Genomic DNA, 16,784 nt, shown 5'->3' with positions numbered 1-16,784 from the left:
TACAAAGAAAATAGATCTGTTATTTTTCAGCCACTAATCTTTCTTTTATTATTTGACTGGCAAAAGAGGATTCATAGTGTGAATTTAGTGTGTTAAATAAAATTATTTGAATGCATTATAGAAATTAGGATTTAAATGTAAACATCAAGTGCTCTGATTAAATGTAAGAATGAGCAACCAAATACAAGTTTTTACAAATAGCCCAGAAACTGATATGAAGCCACCTGACATGCATGCTGCTGCTGAAGATTACCAAACATTGTAAAAATGACAGTTAGTGATTTTAATTTACTTAATAATAAATCTTCCCATCAGGTGGCACAGTGGCTCTGTGGTTAACGCTAATGCCTCCCAATGGTTCGTTTCTGTGTTAGCCCTGTGACAGACTGGTGACCTGTCCTGAGCGTACCCCGTCCCTCGCTGGGATAGGCTCCAGCAACCCCCGTGACCCCAGTGAGGATTAGTGGTAGTAAAAAATTAGGCGAGATAAGTCTTCCTGTAAACAAAGATGATGGTGTTGGATCAGCCTTAGGTCGGTCACCTGCAAAGTGCCCACTCACATGGCATGGCCATGTGGCATTATTTTTGTTTTATTACATTTGGTTATACTAACCAAGGACAATAGCAAGAAGGGAGTTTGTACATAATAATACAAATACTATACTAATACTTTAAAGCTGTGCCAAATTATTAAGACATGTTCTTACAAGTAGCCCAAAAACTGATAAGAAGCCACGCCATGACACCCCTGCTTCTGATGATGATTACCAAATATTAATTCACTGACATCGATTCGTTTTGAGGTCGTAAAGGGATTCCCTCCGATTTTTAGCAACTTTGTCCTCGTTTTCTTTCCTCCCCTCCTCTCCTCTCTTCCTCCCTTCCCTTTGACTTCCCCTCCTCTTCTCGCCCGTGTCCCACAATGCATTGCGTCCAGTCGTTGGATCATGGACCAAAGCGGTAAGCAAAAAAGCCAAACAGGGCCAATGTTAGGAAGCTCCTATTATGCGACGTCTTTGTTAATTACGCAGGTGTGGTGCTTGTTGTAACTGTTCTGTTGATGAGCTGGACCCCCCTCTCATACTACGCCTCCGCTACATCAAATCAAACCTTTATCTGTGAGAGCGCCGTTAAGCCTAGCATGCTCCCTGTAGGCTAAACTTGGCTAGCCACCGAGAAACGCTGGACCACGTCTCTTCTATAAAAGTTAACATTCAGTGCATTTAATGAATGTACTGGATACACGTGATGAGGTTGTGCGGCTGCCATGCCGATTTAAAATACAGATCATAATTAGTTCGTTAGTAAGCAGGCGCAAAGCGTTCAGCTGTGGATTTGAGGCGCGGAGGCTAACTGACTAATGCTAGCATAAGCTAACGGATCTATGTAAGGGTTTTGTAAAAGATGGTTTCATTAACTGCTCGTTCTCGGAGCAGTTGCGTGTATTTTCACGGCATCGTTTGCTTACGCTTTCAAAATGAAACCGATAAGCTCACATTGGACTCGTTTTGACTTGGTAATGTTGACGTAGGAACTTGACCAAAGTTAAAGTGCATTGGTAACTTTGAACGGGTCGTTCTCGGTGTTTTCTAGCCGCGATGGCTTTTGGGATTCCCTCACAAGGTTTCATCCTGGCAAAATAAGGCACTGCCAGTTCGTGGTGCCATTTAAGCCTTTGTCAATAGGCGAGATCCCACTAACATGTCCACCTTGCCTCAGTACATTTGCACATCATCAGAGTATTATCCTCATTACCTAGTCAGAAACCGTTGTCTTTTTCTACATGCTATGCTCAGTTTAAGACAAATACCAGAAGAAATCATTGCGTTTCATTCTTCAGTTCTGTGCTGGACATTTACAAAATCCAGTCAGCGGAGAAATCATGAGCATGTCTTTTGAGTTCATCCATCTTGCACATCAAATGTGTCTTAATTCACTGTGTGAGTGCATCAGTTCACATCCTTACCACTACTTCTTTTTCTTCAGACAATGATCTTCAAGGAAGCGACGGCTCCGGGAGTTTGGGTGGCCCGGATGTTCGCAGACGAATCCCCATTAAGCTTATATCCAAGCAGCCCCTAAGGAGCAAACCTCAGCAGCGCGTCCAGAGACCCGGCAACCGACCTTGTAAAAGTGAGCCTGGAGAAAATGGTAGGCACACTGTGTAGCGCAGCATGCCTATTATTTTAAGGATTCATTTCTACATGTAGAATTTATAGTGGAAGTAAGGCTAGTTTCAGACCTTGCATTAACATGCACCCTGGGCAATCCGCTCACAAGTGGTTATCTCTAAGTACCTGTGTTCACACCTGGATTGAAAATATGACCAATTGCTACGTCTGTATCGGAACCATGAACAGCTATTTCTTAAGTGTGCGTCATGAGTGGGCGAGATTAGACTTATTTCTGAAACAAACTGTGAAGTCTGTCTCTCTTTCACTGAAAGCACACTTGTTAAATTATTATTTATTAATTTAAATCTGCCTTCTTGTTAGCTTAGTGGGGGATTTCTCAAGTAACTAAGTGCTTTAACACATCCTAGGCCACCACCAAATGTGGCCGGAGAGTGTATCACTCAAATTAGTCCTCAGTGCATCCTGGGTGTATTCACACTTTTACTTTGAGGTTGTTTGACTTTGATCAAATCATTTTGCTCAGGACTGATAGTAATGCAAGGTCTGCGCAGGGCTTGAGATTCTTTTGTCGATTAAAACCCTCAGACGTGCTGGTTGAAAGCTTAGGCTCAGAATTTATGTCGCCCCAGTCAGTGCTGGGGAAGGTCATTAGTTGGACTATTTGTTTTTGTTGTATTGTCAATAATTGCTGATATTGCTGCCACTTTAGATTGTCATGTAGTTTTGTTTTGTCTTATACTGCCAGAATGCGTCCTTGATTACACTGACACTAGATGTCACAGAACATATTACTTCATTTAGCTGTTGGATCAGGTGCTGGAAAAAGGTATTGCTCTATTTAGCTTGATGTCGGATCATAAAGAATATATTTTTTATTGCACTGTCAGGTAATACATAATCTGTGCTAGTATAGTTTCAGATGGATTGTTAAGAATGTTAAGTTCTTTGGGAACAGCTAAATTTTATAGGTCAAATAAGCATGATGTGGTGTTTTTCCAGCATTGCATTAATTCTTTCTTGTGTTTGCTAGATAACTTTGGTTTCAAGCAGGAGGACAGGTTTGATTGTGGTGCTAAATCTGGCGATGTGTTTGCAACTCAGAGGAGATTCCCCCAAGCAATGTTTTGGGATTATAAGGTATGTTACCCATAGAGAGAGGAATAATTGATCAAACACAAAGATCTGACCAATCTCTTAAAGTATTGGACTATCTAAGTAAAAAAGATTTTCTTTTTTCCAACAGTTAAATTTGATTGGTGAAAGGGATCAAGTTCCTATCCACTTCTGTGATAAATGCGGCCTGCCAATTCAGCTGTATGGACGGATGGTATGTACTTTGGCACCTTTTCTCTGCTGAATTTGTCGTATTAACTTTCTTGTCTTAAACCTTTGCCCTCTTAACTCCTCAGATTCCCTGTAAGCATGTTTTCTGCTACGACTGTGCTTTGCTTCATGAGAAGAAAGGAGACAAATTATGTCCAGGGTGAGACCTTTAAACTTTTCAGTGTGTGATGGCTGTAATTTTTAAGTTTTGTTACATGGTAGGAAACTAAATTTCTCTGAAACGAGGTTGATAAGATGACAGAAAAGAGCTGACGTCAGTTTATTTGCTCAGTTATCACGTCATAATTTGTATTTTTTATTTTGTGCAGCTTTAATTGTCTCTAAATCATTAATATTACACAAAATCATTACATTTCATGAGAAATAACTATATATGAATATCGATTGTCAATAATATAGCACAAATTGCCAGAAGAGGTACTTGACATTTTATGTGGCACCGTCAATGCTTCTGTTTGAATCTTGCTCAGACACTCAACCTTTGTCCCCTGTCTTTTCAGACTCACTCTCTTCAACTGCACAGATCCAGTTCAGCGCATTGAGCAGTGCCAGCGTGGTTCTCTCTTCATGTGCAGTGTTGTACCTGGATGCAAGCGCACCTACCTGTCCCAGCGTGACCTGCAGGCCCACGTCAACCACCGCCACATGAGGGCAGCAAAGACTTCTTCAGGCCGCCAGGAGCCTGTGCACATGCCCTCTGCACCCGAGGTCCCCGAGCGGTTCCGCGTGCCTCCGCCTCACTTACCCAAGAACCACGTTCACCTGCCCAGCCCTCTCCAGCACGGCGGGCACGACCCTTACAGTCAACCGGCACCGCCGAGTGGTCACGAAGGCCCGCCGCCGACCTCCGCTCTGGGTCCTGAGACATTCCGTATTGCCACGGTGACCACGCGCAAACATAGTAATCTCATCACCGTACCCATCCAAGATGACTCCACTTCCTCTCGCGACCCCCACTCTGGTGGGCCAGGCCCCGGCCAGCCGCCCCACCATCACCCTGGAGACTATCCTGGTCAGCCTCCTGTAGTGTCTCACTCTCACCACATGATGGCACCACCGCAACAGCACTTCGGCCCTCCGCCTCCACCTCCTCCTCCTATTAGCCACCCGATGCAGCACCCTCCCCAAGGTTCTGGGACACCGCACATGGTGTACAACCAGGCCCCTCCTCCTCCCATGTCCACGGCTCCCCCACCTATCAATCCACCACCAGCGCACATTATGGGCCAGATGCCTCCTTATATGAACCACCCACCCCCAGGACCTCCACCACAGCACAGTGGCCCTCCTGTTAACGCCCCCCCACCTCATCACTATAATCCCAACTCCATGCAGCAGTTCCCTGAAGACCAGGGCACTCTTAGTCCCCCGTTCAACCAGCCAGGAGGGCTCAGTCCCGGGATGTGGCCCGCTCCGAGAGGCCCTCCACCTCCCCGGATGCAGGGTCCCCCACCCCAGGGCCAGATGCCTGGGCCGCACCACCCAGATCAGGGCCGCTATCGGCCTTATTATCAGTAAACTGCCAACTGAACAAGTGGGCAACAGTCTTTGTCATTCTGTTCCATACTACTTGTTTGAATAATGTGATAGCAAACCTCAGGGTTACAGGGAGTAGGACTTTGATTTTGATTAAACTGCCCCGAAGCAAATGTGTATGTGGTGCACATTTTAGTTAACTGTGTTCATCTTCCCATTGAACATACTATTGGTTTGGATAAGCGCAGGAATGTCCCCCTTTTTTAATAGCTTACAGTAAGATTCTGTGTAAATATGTTGGCTGATGTCACACACGTACTGTACATTGAAAGACGTTAACGTTGTCTCAATAAATTTTTAACAGCAGATTTTTTTTCGGTTTCATCTTTACATGACTATTGATGCAGAAACACAATGGCAAGTTGCCAAGCTACTGAAAACATTTATTCATGCATGTTTAATAAAACAAAATGGGAGTTCCCAATACACAGTTATTACACAGTGAAACAGTTATTACAGAAACAGCAGGATGTCTCATCTTCCATATCGCTTAATCCTCACTAGGGTCACGGGGGTCGCTGGAGCCTATCCCAGCTGGCATTGGGCGAGAGGCGGGGTACACCCTGGACAGGTCACCAGTCTATAACAGGGCTTACACGGAGACAAACAACCATTCACACTCATACCTAGGGTCAATTTAGAGTCACCAATCAGCATGTCTTTGAAGGTGGAAGGAAACCCACACAGACATATGCAAACTCCGTCCAGAAAGGCCCGAGCTGGACTTGAACCTGGACCTTCCACAGCAGGATGTAACAAGTTTATTTTTCAAATTCAATAGACTTTTTCTAAATTTGAAAATGCAATGTATACGTTTCTAACAAGCAGAACATTGCACAGTGAGATTCAAAATGGTACAGTGTAACCAGCGTTTAAGTGCAGTCCTTGATGACACTTTCATCCATGGCTTGTCGTGCCCTGAGCAAGCACCTAACCCCCAATATGCTCCACCCACCAGAGGGGCCGCTGCCCACTGCTCCAATTGTACAAATTACTGTGTGTGAACAAATGGATGGGTCAAACAGCAGGACATAATTACCCCTCAGGGATCAATATAGTATATCAAAATCAAAACAAAAAAATCCTTGCACGTGGATGCTGCTGGAGACGGGCTATTTCAGAGTTTGGTTTGTGTGATCTGCAAAAGAAACAAATTTAGAAAAAACAAGGAAGTGCTTGCACCATTTAGTTTTACTCTCAGGGACTTTAGCAGGAGGTATGTGTATTACAAGTTGTGAAAAAAAGTTTTGCCAGGATAAGTTCCTTTCCAAACTGAACTGAAACCAAATTTTACAACGACAACAAAAGTTTTACGTAACATTATCCTGGAAAAACATTTACACCTGTTCTAGACTAGAGAAAATAATTCATACCAGGTACAGGGGGAAAACAGTTTTGTGACTTTCCAAGCTTCTTAACGAGTCTGTGTATACAGATGGTTATATAGTGAGTGTACAAGATATGCTTTTCTTGACATTATTTTTCTGTATATATTGAAAAATCAGCTCTTGTGTGGATGTATTATCTCTGTTGTGTATGTTCAACAAATTTCTAACTGCTTTACTGTAGTTGACAGCAGACACAAATTTCCGGCACACTGTCTCACTGGATCCGTAGTTAATACAACTGCCTTTTGTGATCTGGCATGCTAAAATAACTATTGCAAGGATCACATATAATGCACAAGTTCTCTACTAACCCCCAAGTGATAACTTGCGTTGTCCTTGTGTTTTTCATGTGCATGCAGCACGGTGTCATGCAGGGTAGGGAAGAAGATGGAGGTCAGGATCTCGTTGTCAAAGAACGAGCAGTTGTGCAGTGTCTCCAGGATGTAAGCTGTCAACATGTGTTTTTATATATGTTTATTTGAAATTTCAACAGTAAAAAAAAAAAAAATGATATTAAAAATGTTGTTGACACTCACCATCGCAGGAAACAATGTAAACGTCCACCTCAATTCGGATAAATTCTTTGATCATCTGAGGAGATAGCCCATCACAGTTTCTTTGTTAATTCCTTCAAATGTGGTGTACTTCTTTGCAGTACTTAAAAGAATTATAGACGTTTTACCATTTTGAGTCCTTTCAGAGCGGAAATGTCCAGGAAGGACACCGCAGAGAAGTCCAGGATCAGGCTGTGGATGTCCACTCTGGGAACACTGACAGTGACTGGGAGGTTAGCTTTCCAATTCATTCGGAAAGGAAGGTCGCTGATGTCTGTTGGCAGGTCCAGGTCCTCAATGGCCACATAGGGCTGACCGAATAAATCCTCCAAGTCCTTCTGCAGTACAGATGCGGTAAAGGTAAACTTTAAAGCCCTTTATCAACCTTACATATATTTATTTGTGTTAGGTGTTGGTTATTTGTTCACTGTGTCTCTGGGGCTCAGCCATGGGTCTTAGGCCGCACTCACACATATCAAAACAATAGTTTTCTGTCCTGTTTTCTTGGGCGTTGTTTCAAGAATTTCTCCATAAAGGTCAAGGTCCATTGCAAATCCGCATCCAGATGTAGAAAGGCTGTGCCACATATCCCAGGCCTATGTGTGGTGCTGTTTCTCAGACAAAAAAAGAGGAAGGTGGAGCATACACATCAACCCTGGGTGCCGTATACAAACATACAGTCCGGAGCTCATAGTAGTGGCTAAGCAATAGTATATATTACCCTAGCCACCCAACAAGACTCATTGTCTGATGCAGCACTGTCACAAGCCTGTAGTCCACCATTGATATTGTTTGTTCATATGAGATGTCAGGGGCTAGAAAGGTGAGGCAATGCCGTCGCGTTAGTATTCAGTCGTTCACACAAATGAAAAAAGAAACCGGTTCCAGTCACATGACAGATCCGGATTTTTCGGTGACTGGAACCGCACCATATTGAATCCAGGTCCCAGGATGAAAAAGACAAATACGGAGCCTGTGTGACTTCTTCTTTTATTATTATTATTTGTAAGGACGCCTGATATGAACACGATGATGTCATTGCCTCACCCCTCACCCCTCAACCCTCTAGCCTCTCACATCTCATAACAACAACAAACAACCTCAGTGGTGGACTACAGGCTTGTGACAGTGCTGCATCAGATACTGACCCTTGTTGGGTGGCTAGGCTAGGGTAATATATACTGTTGCTTCGCCACTACGATGAGCTAAAAAGGATTACGGACTGTAATCCAGACCATATGTTTATCTGTATACGACGCACAGGGTTGATGTGCATGTTCCGCCTCTTCCTCTTTTTTTGGCTGCATTGGGATATGTACTACACTAGATGCAGGTTTGCAGTGGATCCATCTTTACAGAGTAATTCTCGAAATGATACCAAGGAAAAGCGGAGAAAAAAAGGTGAAAAAGTTTGTATTTTGTATTTTGTATACAATTTTATGCCTGATTCACATGGACAATGTGGGTTTTAGACGATCCCAACGGAGAGAATTAGAGGCTGCAGCTGCATTAGCCTACAATGCAGCCAGATGGAACTTTCCAGAAACTGAGGTGGCGCAGGGGAAAAAATGATGCTGTCAGCTCAAATTGCTCTAACTATGTCATATATATATGTATAGATACTATAGATCGCTGTTAATGGGCAGGTCAGTACGTTGGCAGTGCAACAATGACTGTGTGCCATATAAAAATGTCTCAATTCTCTAAATTCACAGCACTTTTTAACTGTCAACAAAAAGGAGCAGATGTTCCCTTCGCAAAATAAGACTATTTGCACTGGGATCAGAGATCTCACCTGTCGAGCACCATGATCCCCTTTCTTCAGCAGCTCCCTGATTTTCCTCAGGGCCTTGTTCCTCTTCCTCAAAACCTTCAAAGGGTTAAACCCCACCTGGAACACAGGAACAGAACTGGAAAGTGTTGGGTGTATATTCATATTTATGCGCTCCAAGTGAAAAGCAAATGAACGCAGTGGAGAGTGATGCGTCATACATACAGCGTCCACAAGCTTGTCCCTGATGAACTCGATGTTGGCGAAGAAGATAGGCGACGGTATCCGGAAGATTTTTACTCCCTCTGGTTCAACTAGCTGAGAAAGGAAACATTGCACACGGAATCTATCAACAACTTTTTCTGTTGGTATTTATTAAGTTTATTTATTTTTCTTACATGTGGGTAATCCTTGCGATTTCTGTAGAGGTCTGTCCCAGGAATGTTAGCCAAGATGGAGCAGCGGGGACTATAAAGTGTGTAAAGCAAACAGTTTTTTCCATGTACTCATATGTTTACAACTCATTCAGAATTATTTGCTCATATATTCAGCTATCCTTTGGTAATTAGATGCCTGTGTATTTCCATCTAAAGCTTAGCCACAGTAATGTGTCTAACCAGTGTACAGACTGATTGCTAATGCAGACCAGAACTCATCTTAGGCCCATATACTTGTTCCCAATCTTTTATGGACTGCACATTTGTGGCAGGATAAAACTTCCAATCTCATAATGCGACTGTCATCTCAGTCTTGATGTGTAGGTTTGAATGAATGACGTGTAGATGAATGACCTCTGTAGATGATGTACCCATTCATAACAACTACACATAATTCACCCGGTTAAATGCTTTCGAAGCTTAAAGGTAAGCACGCTTTACTGGTTCCTAGCTGTCTGCCCAGACATCACCATCCCCTACTTGTTCACATCAAGATGCTTTTCTGTTCATAATTAGTGTGTTTACTGTAGATTTTCTCTCAGCGCCAACAAATCTGGCTAATCTCCTTTAAGCTCTCTCTGTCACTGTTGATTTGAATATCTCAGCGTTGAGATCACATTTTTCCTCATTCTGTCGTTTCGTGTGAACGACGATCGTATGCACGGCACTGCTGCCACATAACTGAGTGGCTGGATGATTACAGAAAAAAAGATGGTGTACAGCTATTCCTAACATGGTGGTAAAGATTCACTTGTGTGAATTATTGTAACTAGGGAGTTTCACAAAGAGAGCCACATTAGCTGAGACCTGTCAATCTAAGCCTCCTGTACACAGTAGGACTCGTGGATTCTGATCTGCTTTATGTGGCATTATTATGTTTATATCAAATACATCAGTAAAACTTCAATATCAATACTGAATCGAAATTCCATGCGTACACCAGAGGCCTGTATCACGCGAGAAGAGCATTACGGGGTGAACGCGTCTTCCAGGAGATAATTACACAAAGAAGAGAATATTTTTGCCATTTGTCCCCACTAAGCTCAAACACAGCTCAAAATCAGGATAATTTCATTCAGGCTAACAACTTGATATAGTGATAGGAAGTAACTGTGGCATCAGTTTCCAGCTTTTATTGTAGCCCATGTAACATTATGGAGTTAAGAAGTCCAACTCCCCAGATGAAATGACGTTTTTGTGCTTGGTTTGTCCCACGTTCTTTTTACTCCAGAGGGGTCACATCTGGGGGAATGACAATGATTTTCAAACTCGCGATTCATCTATGCAGCGCAGTGATTGGGTTTCGTGGCTTCATTAAATGTAAACTAATTGAGCCATTGTTGTGCAATTTATGCAATCTGCAATCCTTTACCATGCCTTATGGCGTTTCTTTGATGCAGCCGCGGTGTTTGACTTTGAGATTTCGACTGAGATTTACTATTTCTTCTTCATATTTGAGGAGAACCAGTCTTTGCTCCTCGTAGGAGACGTATGCTGTCCTTTTCACTGGCGGATCAGAGCTCATGATTGTGATTGGTCTGCTGCCTTGGAACCCGCCCTTTATACGTGCGCATTCACCGATTCACAACAAGACAAACCTGGGTTAAATTACCGAGCTGATAACCAGCGTTGTGATACCGCTTATCCAGATTGTTATTGTTGTGGATAGGTGCAGCTGGCTAAATTGGAATAACCCCAGGTAAGTTGCGCTGACTTCGTAATACAGGCCTCAGATGTCATAAACTGTGTAATTACAACTGAGTCCTGATGATGACAGTGAGCAGCTCCACCCCCAGGCCCACCGCCAGACCATAATCCAGTCCAAGCAAGATGGCACCCAGGCATGTTCCCAGCCACACTACCTGCAGACAAACACCTGAGGTCAAACACTGAAACTGGAAGAGTCTGCAGCAGTTAAATTAGTACAACATCAGATTCCAGGTTGTTGACACAGTTGTCGAGCACCTACACATTCTAGTTTGTCGCTCCTCCACAGGTACGGGATTTCTCTGAACTGCATCAGCATGCCCTTCAGGTTGACGATCACCAAGGCACCCAAGACAGACTGGGGTGAAATCAGATATTGAGGATATTACAACAACCATTACAACATACAATTACAACTCCCACATAAAAAAAAAATTTAAACTTTAAATGAAGATATATTAGTAAAATAACAGATGAGGGTCACCGTGGGCAGCGGCTCCAGCAGGAAGCCAAGTGCTACTGTTACAATCATCGCCAACAGGGCTGAGATCAATCCAGCAATCTGCAATTATAAAAACAAGTTAATGTTTAATACAAAGACGGACATGGTAAAAGTATATATGACAGGAACAAGATTGTAAAATGATTTTACAACAAATGTGCAGCTGGTGACCTACAAAACATTTACGACCGAAGAAATCAACAGAGTAAATGTGGGGATTTTGTTTCCTCACCTGTGTTTTGCCTCCCGAGCTCTCCTGCACGGCGGTCCTGGAGAGTGCTGAGCTGGCTGCAAACGACCTGAAGCTTGCACCGAATATGTTGCTAACCCCGAAGGCAACAAGCTCCTGGGATGGAGCCGTGAGAAGCAACATTAGGTCTGTGATAGTAAAAGATTATCTTGGCATAAACTTTGCTGACCTGTTATGTTCAGGCCAGACACTGATTATTTTATCTACCTGGTTTCCATCGATGGTGTAGTTATGTTTAATGGAATAGACTTTGGCCACAGAGAAGGCAACAACAAATCCCACTATGGCTATAGGGAAGGCGTCCACAGCTGTCTCCTGGAAGATTTCTATGCTGGGCTTAATGGGACTGTCATACCTGAAAGATGATTGGGTTTCATTGAGAATTTAAAAGAGCTGGGTTACCACTGATGGAAAATTGAACAAAAGAGAGATACTTACCCACTAACCATTTTGCCAATAACGCCAACACCGTACCTCTCCTCAAAGTTGAAGCCGTAGGACACCCCACAAGCTATGACGGTCTATGTGAATGAACAGACACTAAAGAATCTTAAAGGGTTTTGATACTCTAAATATTCCTAATCATCATCCCATTTCCACATGTCTTTCTGAAGGAACATGCCAACCAGTTTAATAATACAACACATTGTTGAGATGACCATGGAATTTTAAGGCGCAGGTGAATATTATATATCGGGGTTTGGATACTCACACAAACAGGGGTGCATCCATACGGTTCAAATATGACACTTGTGTAAAACAGCTTTGATACAACCACATTCAAACCAATTTACAGAATAGTATGCCATACGCATTGAATCTCAGGCCAAAAGATGTGGCTGTTGCAGAAGGGATTTGCAGTGCACCTTCTGTCGGTTAAGTGTTGTGTTGTTGTTTTTTTAACTAGGCTATTTCCAGTCTTTATCAGTACTTGTAAATTGCGGGGAAACATCTTGCAGGGTTATACGTGGAAACAGCAAATCATGTTTTCCTGGAATATACAGTATAGGAAGTATAAAAAAAGAAGTATCTTGCATAAGACATATACCTACACATACCTTTGTTATTCTTAACTTTTTGTTATTTGGCGGATTGCAGTCAACGGGTTTGTTTTTTTTCCTTGAGCTTTTTACTGGTGGCTGGGCCTCTGTGGCGGTGGCTTCTCCTTCGCTGTGCACTCCCTGTCGACTTGCTCACCCGCGTGTGTGTGTTGTATGTGTTTGGCATTTGTTTAGGGTGATCATTCCCTGGGATGCCTGAGCTCCTAGCTCTTTTTAGGGAAGTATGACTGACCACTGGCTCTTTTAAAGTTGTACTGGATAAAAATAATTTCATTGATGGAACCTCATCTCCCGCCTGTTAGTATAATGAACACTTACTGATATTGATCAGTCATAATCATTCTTGGATAAAATTCCTAGGGTGATTTTGTCTGACTTTCTGTTTAGGCTGTTTAATATCTACAAACCTTAACATATCACTGGTCACATAACCAACATAAGTAATGCAGGTAGGTGGCGGCAGAGGGTATTCCACAACAAACTATATGATAAAGAAGTAGGCAGGGATTGGCAGGTTACTGTAATAAAATAGTTGGACATTTTGAACATTCTGCTTTACTGTCAAGTAAAAGCGAGCACGGGCAATATTTGTGTTCAAACTGTTTTGTGTCACGTTACCACTGTATTGTGATTCAGATGTTTGGAAACTCTAACTCTCTGTGCTATTTACTATTTCACAACTGTCTTACCACACAATAATGGTGTCACTGTTGGCAGTTAGTTAATAAGTTAACCCAAGACTAAATCTTTTTCCTCACCATGATGGCCTCTATGGGTATGGGGACAGGCAGCTTGGCTTTATATCTCTCATTCAGCTCCTTCACGATTAGCAAGCAAACCATAATTACTATGGACATCACGAGGTCGCAGGTATTGGTGGAGGTGATCTGGTCAAAGACCCTCTCCAACGTCTGTCCAAAAGGAGCAAAGAAACATGTAATCACCGTAAGTTATAACAATTTCTGTTTGAGAAAACCCATTCAACTCTTCTACCATAGCATGCTTTACTTCATTACTTTCCCTACGATCCATCAGGCAGTTTAGACCACTTATGTCTGTGAAGTAAAGTTATACTATGCTAATATTTATAAGCAAAGTATCACAAGTAAAGTTAGCTAATTTCGACTAATACACAGATTTTAGCATTACTGTTTCCTAATTGTTGTGCAGCCTATGTGGAATATTGGCCTTGCTCTGCATGGCTTTCACCACTGCTGAGTAGGGTTGTGCAAAGTCATTACGGACTTTTGTTTGTATTTACCAAAAAAATAAAAAAAATAAAAAAACTGTATCTGCTGAGATTTATCAATCTTTGCCTTAGCTGGAAAAGCTAACATTTTGGAGCCATGCAGCCTGCGTTTTTTTTTTTTTAATCTATTTTCTTTGTCTGCTACTGCCTGAACAATGATGGCTTTATGAGCAGTCAGCCACTGCCACATAGAAATCATCCCAGTAGAATGTTTCTATGAGCCTGTCAAAGACGAAATTTCTGTCATTTGTGACAGACAATAAAGTTTAATAGAAACTTGCAAAGACAGAAATAAATATTAAGAATAACTTAACAGACATATCCTCAACTTACATATATAACAGAGAGTGGGCCGTTTATGGCGGGAAAAGTCAACCCCAGCACAAACTTGAGCTGAGATACCAAGATCTGAACAGATGCTGCTGTGGTGAAGCCGGACACCAGAGTGTCGGACAGGTATGTGACAATAAAGCCCGCCTGCATGAGACCCATTGCAAGCTGCATAGGGGAGAAAAGCAAATGAAAGAAGCCCGGTTTAAAATCTTCAGAGAATATCCAGAAGCGACAATAAAATCCTCAGAGTTCTCCCTGTGAATCCAGCTTACCTGAAAAATACCCATGAGGAATGTCAGAGAGGAGGCCACCAGCACTCTCTGCTGGTCCATGGTCAGACCCTCGAAGTCTGTGAAATTCGAAGGTGGTCCATCATCTGGGACCAAGCGGGTCACCACAGCTCCCACCATCAGGCTCAGGACGGGGAAAGAACCTATGCATTTTGTGGCAAAACGGTTTGTCAGGTCAAGTTATTGAGTTGTAAATAAGGAGGGAAAAAGTGAAATACTTTCTGGTAGGTTTTGCACAACGTACCTACGGATGCATGCCTGGAAGTACCGAGAAAGAAGTATATTAACACGGGAAAGAAAGCTGTGTAGAGGCCATAACTTGCAGGGAGCGAGGCCAGCAGAGAGAAGGCAAGTCCTGAGTGAGACCACAGAAAATATTAAATCATAATAGGTAATAACTTGTCTCATTTTATGTAAAGTACTTTAAATTAGTTGAGTCTAGTTGTATTTTTACAATATTTGAGAGAAAACACCATAAAAGAGTTGTTTGGTTCCTAAATAAAGCTTCTCTGAGTAAGCTAGCCAGTAGTTGTTATGCAGGGCGGTGTAAAATTAGAATTTAAACCTAAAGATTTACAGCAATGCAGGAGCGTACCTATGTTTGCCGGGTCCTATATTCCCTGGGTTCCTAACCCTATCACTAACCCAAACCCTTTTTTAAAAAAAGGGTCCTATGTTTCCCGGACACATACAAAGCGGGGAAGGACATAGGACCCGGGGAACATAGGGATGATCCCAGCAATGCTAGAAGCACTATTAGCACTTTCAGCTAAAGGCCAATCTAACTATATGCTGCTTAACTTCTCGTAAATTAGTATATTGATTTACTTGTATATTTGCTTCTTTGTAATTTTATGACATATTTTAGAACCTGCCATTTTTTTTCATTATACATTTGCCTTTACTGCATTAAGTTTCCTTAAGTAAGCTTGCTAACTATTAGCCCAGGTGGCCTCTTGACGCAGTAAAATTACCTAGCAGTGATATTATTACTTTGAGTTGATGTTACCACTTCTATACTGAGTATTTTTATGTTTTTATGTCTGTACATATGCACATGTTTGATGAGAAGCAATAGAAAAAAAACACAGCTTAGGCGCATTAAATTTAGAAGAACTAAATTTAGCTTTGCAGCCTGGCAACATTTCTACAAACAGATCAGAATTTAAGTGCTTAGATTTTATTTGACCTTTATTCATGAAGAGATTTATCATTTAGTCAGAAAGTCTCTTCCTGGAAAGCAGAGTAGTCTTTTTATCAAATGCTTTTATAGTAGGTGTTTGATAGTTACTGTGTTTTGTTGATTACACTTCCCTTTCCTGGTGTGTGATCAGTCAGGTTTTATCTTATGTGGACTAAATTAATATTATCTGATTAAAGAATAATTTTACTGAATTCCTCAGACAAGCTACATTCCTATTCAGTTTCTTAGTCAGCTCGGTATATTCATAATATAATATGTTGCAGATTGCAAATAATGGGGTACAGTACAGCAAAAGTAAGGTCTAGATAGACTTAAGTCAGGAGTTAGCCGTAGTGTGCTTTTTATGCTTGTTATGGAACCACTTGCTTCCCTTAAAGTTAGCTAATTGATTATAATTTGGTTGCCTTGAATGCACGCAAAAGCATGATCCAGCTGCTCACCTTGCATGATGGCCACCAATCCAGTGCTGATCCCAGACACCACATCACTCAGCAGCCACTCTTTAAGTCTGTAGGCCCTCATCCAGCCAATGATGGGCAGAAATGTGAGTACAGCTTTCTTGGCTCGTTTTGAATCGCATCTGTTTGAATCACACAAAAAGGGATCTCAAAGGAATTTCCCTAATTCTCAGTTTCATCTAAATGTGTATCTCAGCCAGAGACCTATAAGCAGAAGACTATAAACCAAGAATACAAATTATAACACCAAATCAAAGAACGTAACACTGATTTTGGTGGTCTCACTTACCTTAGATAGTCTTTTACATGGCCCAGGATGGTTTTGTGCCTCCTGTAGATTTTCTGATGATCTTCAGCAACACTGTCCTCGGAGTACACGGGTCTGGACACCACGTACGCTTCTCTCAACCTCGCCATTCTTACTACTCAGGTGTTTGAGAACTCAAACTTCTGTGCAACGTAAACCTCTGTCAGCGGTATCCAGTCTGGGAGCAGTCTCATCGCTATGTGAGTTCTGTCTTTGCTTTGTTTAATCATTGACATACTTTATTATTTATTGTTCATT

At 42.1% G+C, this 16,784-nt stretch overlaps 2 protein-coding genes across 7 annotated transcripts; one reads left to right on the top strand and one right to left on the bottom strand.

The window, feature by feature from the left end:
• Positions 1-826: 826 nt before the first annotated feature.
• cbll1 (Cbl proto-oncogene-like 1, E3 ubiquitin protein ligase) lies at positions 827-5,321 on the top strand. Of its 2 annotated transcripts, none has more exons than XM_047575501.1 (6): positions 827-960; positions 1,987-2,133; positions 3,166-3,272; positions 3,379-3,462; positions 3,545-3,618; positions 3,980-5,321. In XM_047575501.1, the coding sequence occupies exons 1-6, from the start codon at positions 948-950 to the stop codon at positions 4,995-4,997; spliced, it is 1,443 nt and encodes a 480-aa protein (XP_047431457.1). In that variant the 5' UTR covers positions 827-947; the 3' UTR covers positions 4,998-5,321. The 2 variants fall into 2 exon arrangements, with proteins under 2 accessions (XP_047431457.1, XP_047431456.1); XM_047575500.1 differs by having other exon boundaries at positions 828-960; positions 1,987-2,151.
• A 60-nt stretch (positions 5,322-5,381) lies between these two features.
• LOC125000123 (chloride anion exchanger-like) lies at positions 5,382-16,702 on the bottom strand. Of its 5 annotated transcripts, XM_047575499.1 has the most exons (20): positions 16,509-16,702; positions 16,202-16,341; positions 14,802-14,912; positions 14,540-14,700; positions 14,268-14,432; positions 13,444-13,596; positions 12,063-12,145; positions 11,832-11,979; positions 11,607-11,720; positions 11,357-11,434; positions 11,135-11,230; positions 10,921-11,027; positions 9,127-9,196; positions 8,954-9,046; positions 8,753-8,848; positions 7,086-7,295; positions 6,940-6,994; positions 6,715-6,851; positions 6,389-6,438; positions 5,382-6,153 (listed from the first exon to the last, which is right to left on the bottom strand). In XM_047575499.1, the coding sequence occupies exons 1-19, from the start codon at positions 16,634-16,636 to the stop codon at positions 6,430-6,432; spliced, it is 2,154 nt and encodes a 717-aa protein (XP_047431455.1). In that variant the 5' UTR covers positions 16,637-16,702; the 3' UTR covers positions 5,382-6,153; positions 6,389-6,429. The 5 variants fall into 5 exon arrangements, 4 of the variants coding, with proteins under 4 accessions (XP_047431455.1, XP_047431454.1, XP_047431453.1 ...); XR_007111275.1 differs by having other exon boundaries at positions 6,389-6,851; XM_047575498.1 differs by having other exon boundaries at positions 5,382-6,438.
• Between the last annotated feature and the right edge of the window lie 82 nt (positions 16,703-16,784).

This window comes from Mugil cephalus, chromosome 22, assembly GCF_022458985.1.
Source record: "Mugil cephalus isolate CIBA_MC_2020 chromosome 22, CIBA_Mcephalus_1.1, whole genome shotgun sequence".
In the NCBI taxonomy this organism is placed as follows: Eukaryota; Metazoa; Chordata; class Actinopteri; order Mugiliformes; family Mugilidae; genus Mugil; species Mugil cephalus.
Note: the sequence above shows the minus strand (reverse complement) of the source record. Positions and strands in the feature narration are given on the sequence as shown.

Coding starts and splice junctions, on each gene's coding strand:
- LOC125000123 (XM_047575496.1), bottom strand. CDS start 16,636: ATGGCGAGGTTGAGAGAAGCGTACGTGGTGTCCAGACCCGTGTACTCC. Junction 13,597..14,267: donor GCCCACTCTCTGTTATATAT/GTAAGTTGAGGA, acceptor CCTTTTGGACAG/ACGTTGGAGAGGGTCTTTGA. Junction 8,849..8,953: donor GGGACAAGCTTGTGGACGCT/GTATGTATGACG, acceptor CCTGTGTTCCAG/GTGGGGTTTAACCCTTTGAA.
- cbll1 (XM_047575500.1), top strand. Junction 3,273..3,378: donor CAATGTTTTGGGATTATAAG/GTATGTTACCCA, acceptor TTTTTCCAACAG/TTAAATTTGATTGGTGAAAG. Junction 3,619..3,979: donor GGAGACAAATTATGTCCAGG/GTGAGACCTTTA, acceptor CTGTCTTTTCAG/ACTCACTCTCTTCAACTGCA.